At 45.9% G+C, this 11,041-nt stretch overlaps 1 protein-coding gene across 1 annotated transcript in view; it reads right to left on the bottom strand.

Moving 5' to 3' along the window:
• Positions 1 to 3,582: 3,582 nt before the first annotated feature.
• anos1b (anosmin 1b) overlaps positions 3,583 to 11,041 on the bottom strand; it is a 126,613-nt gene continuing 119,154 nt past the window's right edge. The window contains exon 13 of the mRNA XM_080186482.1: positions 3,583 to 3,723. Coding sequence (XP_080042608.1) covers positions 3,583 to 3,723 — 141 coding nt within the window. The remainder of the gene's footprint in view (positions 3,724 to 11,041) is intronic.

Raw genomic sequence — 11,041 nt, 5'->3', positions numbered from 1 at the left:
AATGAAGATAGTATTAGCCATTTATCCTGGCAGCTCTCATGTGCCATTGTGGCGCACACTTGTCTTTGCAGGGATAGAGGTGTATCAATAGAGGTGTATGTGTCAAATGGCGCCATCTGCTGCAAGGACATCTACAGCGATCTTGCAGCAGAGGGTCTGAAAGATGCCAGGGTCTATTTGAGACCTGAGTGAAGCCTCATGGAAATTATGCCATGAAGTGCAGAGAAGGCAAACCTCGCAAACAGCTCGAGTAGCTGCAGCTCAGGTGAAATCATTCTGTTTTGCAATAGTATTTGTGAGGCTTCATATAAAGCACCAGATACTGCCTTGACTTCAGCAGCTATCAAGTTTAGTTGGGATGCTTCCTCGCTTGTTTGAAGACTTATTCCTTCACATTGAAGGTCAAATCCCTCATGTTGATCCAGGCACAAAGGGAACATGGATTCTGATAAGACTGCAAGATCAACTTGCTCCCTCTTCAAGTAATGTTCAGAGCATGAATATTCTGGATTGAATACAGCGTTCTAATTCCTTTCCAAAAGAAGCTTCAGTTTGAACAAAGAACAAAGAACAAAATCAGCCCGGGAAACAGGCCCTTCGGCCCAACGAGCCCGCGCCGCCATCTCAACACCACCAGTCCCCCTACTCCACCCACGATCCCTGTCTAATGTTTTATGGCCATCCAGATTGAGGGAATCTGATTTAGGGACAATTTATCCCTGCCAATCAGCCTAACAGCACATCTTTGGGGTGTGGGAGGAAACCGGAGCACCTGGAGAAAACCCATGCAAGCACAGGGAGAATGTGCAAACTCCCACAGACACCGGCCCAAATCCATATGTCTGAACAGCAATCAGCAATAGTCACTGAGCTGTCATCTTGCCCAGTATCTGGTCCAGTTTAGGCACACTAACGACATGAAGCACTAGGCCAATCTCGAATAACCAAGAGCAGCCCCAGTACGACCCATCGCGTGTATGCCCCTCATTGGACACGAGGTGGACCGACTTAAAACCTGTGAATGAAAAGAGAAAAAACATTGTTATCATACCATATCCATTTACTTTACCAGGGATGCCCCAATGCTAATGACCCTTATTTAAAACAATCTCCTATATCCACCCATCTCCAACCCAGTCATGTGCCTGTCTAAGTTACTCTTAAATGACTCTAGCATGTTTGCCTTCACCACCTTACTTGGCAGGGCATTCCATACCCCCACTACCCTCTGTGTGAAAAACCTGCCTCTAATATCTGTGTTATACCTCTCCCCCTCACCTTAAGTCCATGGCCCCTTGTCCTATGTGAATGTAGACCAAGTAATAATTTCCTATATAACTCTTGTTCCTACACTGCTGGATAACAAACTTTGAAAAGGACTGCCTAGATTCTCAGAGAACATAAAATAATCCCTCACTCTATAAAAGTGAAAGTTATTACAAGTTTGAGATAATTTGCTTTCCTGTATGCATCTGACTCAGAACATGCCAACCAAAGCAGTGACAAAGATAATCTAATATCTGCTGATCATTATGACTTCAGTTTTGCTGTGGTGTTGGAAATACCACATGCAAACTCTAACTAGCACAATATAATGTTAGATTAATATACGAGAGCTGTCATTGAACTTCAGACAAATTGAAATACCCTGCCCTCACACCGCCTTCCTGTGCTTAATTACTCACTTGATTTCATTTCCTGAGAGAAGGAGAGTCTGGTATGATACAAAGAATAGCCTTGCGATAGCTTTTATTGTTAACAGAAGTGGAGATGATAGGTTTTCTTTTTTTTAAAAGAGTGGCATAGTGGTTAGCACTGCTGCCTCACAGCGCCAGGGACCTGGGTTTGATTTTGACCTCAGGTGACTGTGTGGAGTTTGCATGTTCTCCCCATGTCTGTGTGGGATTCCTCCAGGTGCTCCAGTTTCCTCCCACAGTCCAAAGATGTGCAGGTTAGGTTGATTGGCCATGTGAAATTGCCCCTTTGATTAGCAGGGTAAATACATAGGGTTACGGGGATAGAAATTGGTTGGGATTGTTGTCGGTGTAGGCTCGATGGGCGAAATAGCCACCTTTTGCATTGTAGGGATTCTATGAATCATGGAAGTCTCACAGTAAAGTAATGTGTATTGTTATCACTTTTAAGCTATGTCCATTAAGCCTGCTTTCCTGGAACCACAACTAGTTGTGTTTGGCAGTGCCTTTACCTGTGGTTTGGACAGCTATCAAATTTTCACTCACTTATTCAATGATGCAGATTTCCATCAATCATATTCTACTGTGTTTTACCTGAGGTTGAAATTTGTGGTTCTCTGCTTGAGTTATCTCACAGATTGTTTTGTGATGTCGAGGGAACTATCAGTCATGTAGTCCCTCTTCACTCAATAATCGTTAAATTAGTGAGAGATTGCCACAAGCTTATTTCCTCAATTATAACAGTCCAGGATCTTCTGAGACACTTGTGCTAGGACACTTCACTGTGAATGCCAAATATACATTGAAAAACTAGTGAAAGATGGAAAAAATATATATAAATCTCAATAAACAAGACATATGAAAGTGGCAGAGGCACAAAATCTAGGAAGTCCAATCTTTCAGATGCTGTCATAAATAATTCTGTATTTCGAACAAGAACAGCTTTGGTTACTGCGATGCGGAATCCAGATTTCGTTTAAATTCCATTTTTGTTGTGAGCTTCTTTACAACAGATTTGACTGATAGTCCTGGTTGGCACCTGTGGTTAAAAAACAAAATAAACGCATGTTGAAGTAGTTTGTTAAGTTGTATTTGCTGCTGCAATGAAATAAAACAGAAATGGGCTGTTAAACATCAACCCACAAAAACAGAACAGATAAAGCCCTTGTGCAGTTGTTAAGGCTTTTATCAGTTGCAGTTAAAACTAAATACATTTTAGGGTGGCACAGTGGTTAGCACTACTGCCTCACAGCGCCAGGGACCCGGGTTTGATTCCCGGCTTGGGTCACTGTATGTTTGCAGTTTGCACATTCTCCCTGTGTCTGTGTGGGTTTCCTCTGGGTGCTCCGGTTTCATCTCACAGTCTGAAAGATGTGCTGGTTAGGTGCATTGACCTGAAAAGACGCTGGAGTGTGGCGACTAGGGGATTTTCATAGTAACTTCATTGCAGTGTTAATGTAAACCTTACTTGTGACTAATAAATAGACTTCAAACTTTATTTTCAAAGACGTTTGGAGCAGCAAAGTGGCCGATCTAGGCTGAATGTGCTACATAAGCCGATCAGAATCCTTGAAGTCCAAAGATGTGCAGGTTAGGATGACTGGCCATGCTAAATTGCACCTTCCAAAGATGTGTAGGTTAAATGGATTAGCCATGGTAGATGTGTGGGTTTATGGGGAAAGGGCAGGGGAGAAGGCCTGGGTAAAGTACACTATCAGAGAGTCAGTGCAGACTCGATGGGCTGAATGGCTTCTCCTACACTGTAGGGGTTCCATAATACTATAAAGTGAGATAATTGCAGTGAAACAAAAATAATAGTTGGATATGGTAATGTATATAGTTATTTTCATACTACACAACGATACACATAATTGATTGAAAAAGACCTTTATGAGACTGCAGTGTAAAGCCGTGGTGTTTGAAATGTTTTAACAGTTGCTGGACCGTTGCCAGATGTAGACAGGACGTGAACTTGGATCTGATACGTTGTCAAAGGCCGAAGATTAAGGATTGTCGTAAAAGGCTGATCCTGGAAACAATGAAAGAACAGATCAGCAATTACACAGTTACCAGAGAGTAATCACCTGTAATCTATCTAAGTGTATCAAATGATTTATATATAGAACTATGGTAACCTGGCTGTGTTTCCATCTGTCATGCAGATATGTTAAAGACTGTGTAGTACAAATTTCCAACACTAGAGACTGCTATTACTACAGAAAAGTGCTGTGTACAGCTGGAAATAAACAAGGTACTAGCAATGTGGACTCAGTGAATTAGTTCGCAGCTTCTGCTGTATTTTGATTCCAGATGGAAGTTATGGCAGATTGGAAAAAGTCAACGGGGCAATATTGTCACTTTTGCAGTGCCTAACTGTCAAATTAATTCTTGTTTTTATGAAGATGGAGCGGAGACTTAGGCTGGACAGCACCCCTCTGTTTGAGAGGCCATGAGGCGAGGAAGAGGAAGACCCCCTTCCTGTCTGGCAAGACAAGATAACCTGGGTCACGGAATCATGGAAAATTAGCAGCTCCACCAACTGGACTCTGCTACCCGGCTGGGTTGAGACGAGGAATTAAGCTTGTTGTGTTCTCCATGTGGATCAGGAGTGTTGGGTGTCACTGTCCACTGTATATAGTTTGGTTCTTTGAATTAATTTTTTTCATTAATGCTTATAAAGATTTGATGCCAGTGGGGTAAAAGATCCTTGTTTTATAATCTTCATGTTGTCTATGTGCTTGAATTCCATGTAACATTGAGTTTATGAAGTTGGTGTAGGGCAGTCAGACTCAAGGCTGTTAATATGTCAGACCTAAGGTACACACAATTTGAATATGTATTGCCTCTGGAGTTGATGCTATGGAGGTCTTCTCAGCTGCCTCTGGTGGACCTGCGTGGCCCTAACATTAGGAAGGGTGCATGCATGGTCATGGCTGGGCGGCACAGTGGTTAGCACTGCTGCCTCACAGCTCCAGATACCTGCGTTTGATTCCCAGCTTGAGTCACTGTGTGGAGTTTGCACATTCTCCCTGTGTCGGCGTGGGTTTCCTCTGGTTTCCTCCCACAGTCCAAAGATGTGTGGGTGAGGTTGATTGGCCGTGCTAAATTGCCCCTTAGTGTCCCGGGATGTGTAGGTTTGAGGGATTAGCAGGATAAATGTGTGGGGTTGTGGGCTTAGGGCCTGGGATGGAATTGTTGTCGTTGCAGACTCGATGGGCTGAATAGCCTTTTTCTGCACTGTAGGGTTACTATGTTTCTATGACATGTGTGTGCTAGAAGCATCTCAATTGATCAGATCATAACCTCAAACAGCCTTAGCAGCTTTTACTAAACTTGAACCATGCAGGGCCACTCAATGTATTCAATATCACTCACCAGAGGATATTCATTCAGCTGCAAGAGGGACTGACTACCAGTGTTAAAGGGCCAGTTCACAAATTGTACTAATGTCTGCTACTGAAAGGGTTCTGGAAGTGCTGTGGTCTTGGAGATGTGGTGGTTATGGGGGTGTGGTTTTTTGGGTGCTGTGGTTTTTTGGGTGCTGTGGATTTGGGGGTGCTGTGGTTTTGGTGGTGCTGTGCTTTCGGGGTTACTGTTGTTTTGGGGTGCGGTTTTGGGGATGCTATGGTTTCGGAGATGTTGTAGTTTTGGGGGTGCTGTGGTTTTGGGGCTGTGATTTTGGAGGTGTTGTGGTTTTGGGGTGTTCTGAATTTGGGTGTCCTATGGTTTTGGGGTTGTTTCGGTTTTGGGGGTGCTGTGATTTTGGATGTGTGTTTTTGGGGGTGTGGTTTGGCGGTGCTGTGGCTTTGGGGGTGTGGTTTTGGGGGTGCTGCAATTTTGGGGGTGTTGTTTTGGGGGCATTGTGGTTTTGGGTGTGTTGTGGTTTTGGGGGTGTGGGGTGTTGGGTGTGTTGTGGTTTTGGGGGTGTGGTTTTGGGGGTGTGGTGTTGGGTGTGTTGTGGTTTTGGGGGTGTGGGTTTGGGGGTGTGTGGTGTTGGGTGTGTTGTGGTTTTGGGGGTGTGTGGTGTTGGGTGTGTTGTGGTTTTGGGGGTGTGTGGTGTTGGGGGTGTTGTGGTTTTGGAGGTGTTGTGGTTTTGGAGGTGCTGTGGTTTTGGGGGTGTGCTATTGGGGGTGCTGTGCTTTCTGGAAATGTTGCAATTTACGGGTTGTGTGAACTGTTGTATCTGGCAGGCAATACTACTGCATACTCACAAGTGGGCAGAGAATGTTGTGATCTGTGGGGACTGTGGTTACAACGTCCGAGTCTGCAGTTTGACAGGGAGATGGAACAGAGGCTGCGGAGAGGATAAATTCCACACAATATCCTCTGCCAATTTGGAGCTGGACTCCTCCATTCAGGAGGTTGTCTGGCATTTTGGTGTATATCTTCATCAGTCTCATACGCAACCCCTTTGAGGTCCTCATCTGAGTCCTCTCTAGCAGAAGTCATTTATCATCTTGTCCTCCAATGAGCAGCACACAAACCATCCTTTCCCTTGGCTTGGCTGCAGTCTACTCATGTTCATGTGACCCATCACATGTTGTTCCCAACTCTATATAAGCTTCTAAAGTTCACACAGTGCCAGGATCTGAGCTAATGGCTGATAACGCCTGGTCAAGTGACTGTGTGTCTTGATTAGTTTTGTGCTGTTGCTCTCTTTCTTCCTCTTGACTAGGCTGTCACTCAGCAGGTTGATGTTCTTGGATGTTTGAAAGCAGAGAATCAGAAAGGGGAAGGCTGGAGTGCAAAGCAAGATATCCATGGTCACACCATCTGCAGCTTTCTCAACTTGCCAAAGAGGAGGATGAGGGTGAGCTGGAAGTTGAGAAGGAGCACGAGGCATGAACGTACCAACATCCTCAATGTTTTCAATGATGTCGGCTGCTATGAACAGTGTCGTAGTCGATCCCATGGTATGGAGAACTATCTCCTGTGCAGAGTTCAGGAGATGCTAGTGTCCTTGCCCCTGCTGATTCTGCTCTGTTCCCTTCTAATGTGTGTCATCTTGTCCTGCAAAAGAGAAGGCAAGGTGTCAGGACCTGTGTTGTGCCTTCCACAGTTGAATAGCTGAATGGTAGGTAGTGATAGCTGATCATGAGGCTGACAGTGTTGGAAAATGTGTGGGGATAAGCGGCATAACTGGATGATCAGATCTGAGTGATGACTTCTCAAGGGCGCTGATGGGGATATGCTGCATTGAGAAGCGTGACAGGTTGATGCTGTGGTAAGTATGAGGTATCATGTGCATTCATTGCATTCACTGACTCTGCATGAGAATATTAATTTTGTTATGCCCTTGTCAAATTCTCAGGGGCAGATTCTGGAAGGTGAGAAAAGGCTGAGTGCGTGGGCATATGCATGGCAGATGCAGTATAATGTGGATAAATGTGAGGTTATCCACTTTGGTAGCAATAATAGGACGACAAATTATTACTTGAATGGGTGTAAATTGAGAGAGGTGGATACTCAACGAGACCTTGACGTCCTTATGCATCAGTTGTTGAAAGTAAGTGTGCAGGTACAGCAGGCAGTTAACAAGGCAAATGGTATGTTGGCCTTCATAGCGAGAGAATTTGAGTATAGGAATAGGGATGTTTTGCTGCAATCGTATAGTGTTGGTGAAGCCACACCTGTGGAATATTGTGTGCAGTTTTGGTGTCCTTATCTGAGGAAGGATGTCCTTGCTTTAGGGGGAGTACAGCACAGATTTACCAGCCTAATTCCTGGGATGGCAGGTCTGTCATATGAGGAGAGACTAAGTCAATTATGTTATATTCACAGTAGTTTAGAAGAGTAAGAGGGGATCTCATTGAAACTTATAAAATTCTAATAAGGTTAGAGACGGTAGATTTAGAAAGAATGTTCCTGATGGTGGGGGAGTCCAGAACTAGGGGCCATAATTTGAGGATAAGAGGTAAACCTTTTAGAACTGAGGTGCAGAGAAATTTCTTCACCCAAAGGGTGGTGAATGTAAGGAATTCACTACCATAGAAAGTAGTTGAGGACAAAATGTTGCCTGATTTCCAGAAGAAATTAGATACAGCTCTTGGGGCTAAAGGGATCAAGGGATATGGGGTAAAGGGGGTGAGGTGGGGGGGGGAGGTGAAATCAGGTTATTGAATTTGATGATCAGCCATGAATGGCGGAGCAGGCTTGACGAGCCAAATAGCCTACTTCAGCTTCTAGTTTCTATGTAAGGCAGCTATGGAGTAGGCCTTTGGGGTTCTGAAGATATGATTCTGGTGCCCTGACTAATTGGGCAGTGTCCTCCAATAACCTCCTGCAAAGGTGTTGGTCATTTTGGTGGTCGGCTGTGCCCTTCATGACTCTGTCCTCAGAGAGGTATGGAAGCTGAGGATGGTGAGCGCCTGGATTAGAAAGCTCACTGGGGGAAGAGCAGGAGCTAGAGGTGAGAGAGGAGGAGGACGAAAAGGAGTCAACAGGGATGAAGCTGAACACAGGTGCCACCGCTGCATGATGTACTGGCTTCTGGGAAGAGGATCTCTCTCTCCCTCCACCTTCCTGATCATCTCCAGCATTAAATCCAGGTCAGCATCAATGAAGCAATCCCACAACCAACAGATCAGACCAAAGCTCTGCATTCCTGCCATATCCAGTGGACAATTAAACAACTAACAGAAGTGCTATATTCTGGTATATTATGAAATTCTGGGCATAGGCTGGAATTCTGCAGCCATTTACGCCGATGGGATCTTACAGTCACACTGACAGCAGATTTCCTGGTGGCAAGGGGTGAATCCAACGGGAAGCCCCATTGACAACGGCGGGAACAGAAGGCACTGCTGCTGGCCAATAGTTGACCACTTTTGCCGCTGCGAAACACGTGGCTCGCTGCACGGAGAATCCTGACCATACTGGCAAATTTTGAACAAAAAGCAGACTATTAAAATGGCTGCTGCATGCTGCAGCCTGAATTCAGATGCCCGTGTTCAGCAGGCCCCGGAGCAAATCTGCTTAAGGACAACATTGCATTAGAAACGTAATTTGGTATTGATTGCCAATTAAGGGTGGAACATGCCCTTGGTTTGGCAAGCAGGAGCTTGTTGGTCAGCAGGGCCAATGGGAACCCAATAGAGGATTTAGAAAGGACAGAGGCAGCTCTTTGGAGGGTTCCAAGAGTTGGGCCTTTGGGAACTGACATTCCAGTTCACAGGAGTCATGGCCTCAGCACCCAGTGGGCACGCCAGGTGGAAGGGCAAGACCAGTGGGCATCCTGCCCCCTGTTTTCCAGATGAGTGGCTTGCCATTCTGGCAGGGGCAGTAAGTGCCAGGTGGGGAGGAGGCATCACCAAGAAGGCCTGGTCAAAGGTGGCAATCCAGGTCAGTGGGCATGACATGGTACCCCATAAATGGGTCTCCGCAAGAGGTTTAACAATCTTCTGAGCTTGGCAAGGGTGAGTACCGAGTTGGCTTGGTATGTTAGAAGATGAGTTAAGGGATGGTCGTTCTTCATAGTGCTCAGTGGTGTAAGAGTGTGTGTGCCACCTGGCACTGAAACCTGCACTGGCCAAGTCTGGGAGATCTGCCCGCTTGGCCTGAGGGCAGTGAAGGATGATGTTGTTACTCTAACACACCCTGCAACCTGGTTCCCAGGGATGGAGGTGCACCAGGTTGAAATGTTTCTGCATGTAGAGGGTGCACAAATGAATTCTCTGCTGCTGTTCAGGAGAAGAGAGATCACAACACCATTAACCAGATAAGAATGAAGGTTGTGGTGCCCTCGGCATGAATTCAAAGTTGTGGCTTGGTGGCCTGGCTGAACATATATAGAATCAAAACCACTTTGGCATCCCTGCTTCCCTGTAGGCTCCTCAGGTTTGCCTTCATATTCTTATCCTATGCTTCCCTGGGCTCCTCATCAGATTTACCAGTTGAGTCATTCTCTGCAGCACGTGGACTTGCCTTGCCAGTGGGTCCTTCCTTACCAGACCCAGATTACGTACAGCATAAATACAATGACTATAAGTGACACGCGTTTTGGAGGATATTGCATGCTTCCCCTGATCACAGCAGGCATCTGAACCTCATCCTCAGCATCTCAATCATTGCCTTTGTGGAGCCATGAGTCCCGTTGTACCTCTCCTTGGTACTTCTGTCCTTGGATGCCGGAGTCGGTCATGAGCGGGTCATCTTTTTAAGGATAGCCTTTGTCATCCAGGAGCTAGCCACCCAACTGAACTGGTACCTGGGAGTGTCGCATGATGTAGACATCATAGGAGCTTCCAGGATACTTTACACAGACTTGTAGAATCTTTGTCTTATGATTGCAAACTATTTGCATTTTCATGGAGTGGTAGCCCTTTCTGTTCACAAAGGTACCTGGTTCACCTGCTGGCACCTTGATGGCCACAGTTGATGGCATTGTGGATGCAGGGGAACCCAGCAATTGCTGAGAAGCCTCTGGCTCACTCAGCCTGGCTGGCTTCTTCCATCCGGAAATGAATGAATGTTATGACCCATCTGAAGACAGTGCCAGTGACCAACGATACACCTGTGGGCAGCAGATTGGGACATACCACACAGATTGCCCAATGACCCCTGGAAAGAACCAGAGGCAAAAAGCTGAGGGCTACTGTGACCCTTAGAGCCACTAGCATAGGATGGCCACATAGTTGGGAGCTAATCGCTGGCCCAGTCATCTGGCATACGGAGTCTCCCTAGAGAGACAGAGCCTCCCTTGGCACTGGACTCAGACATGTGAGGTAGCTGCATTTTGGCTTTCTGTGAACCCTTCCACCTTGTCCTCCCTGCTGGCCTCTTGCTCCCTGTACAGGTTGCTCCCTTGGATGCTACTTACAAACATCTGGCCTCTTCTCCTTTCTGCCCCTCTCTTCCTCTTCCGATGAGCTCCCAACAGTAGAGTATATAATTTGCAAAGATGCAGAAGGCATGTTCTCATGCACTGAGGGATGCACGCGGCAGAAATCCCCCAATAAAGTTAGAAAAACAAGAACACTGGAGAAAAAGCTGCCAATGCAAAGGGGCCATCAGAAAACACAGTAAAAAGTCTGACAACACCAGGTTTTAGTCCAACCGATTTATTTGATAATAGACTCACAAGCTTTCGGGGTTAGCCCCTTCGTCAGGTGAATGGAGAGTTCTGGCCTCAGACAGAGCATATAAAGCACAGACAGTTTAGAGATTACTGATTAGAATGCGAATCCTTACACCTAACCTGCTGTTCAAGACCTGAAGTGGCTGACAATGTGAGTGGAAGGAGCACTGATCACAGGTTACAGAGATGTGTATTGTCTCCAGACAGTACAGTAAGTGAGGTTTTGCAAATGATGTGGGTATGCCGGCGTTGGACTGGCGTAAACACAGTA

This window comes from Carcharhinus amblyrhynchos, chromosome 3 (assembly GCF_965287045.1).
Source record: "Carcharhinus amblyrhynchos chromosome 3, sCarAmb.v2.hapA, whole genome shotgun sequence".
Taxonomy (NCBI): domain Eukaryota; kingdom Metazoa; phylum Chordata; class Chondrichthyes; order Carcharhiniformes; family Carcharhinidae; genus Carcharhinus; species Carcharhinus amblyrhynchos.
The sequence above is the reverse complement of the archived record's forward strand: the minus strand, read 5'-3'. Positions and strand labels throughout refer to the sequence as shown.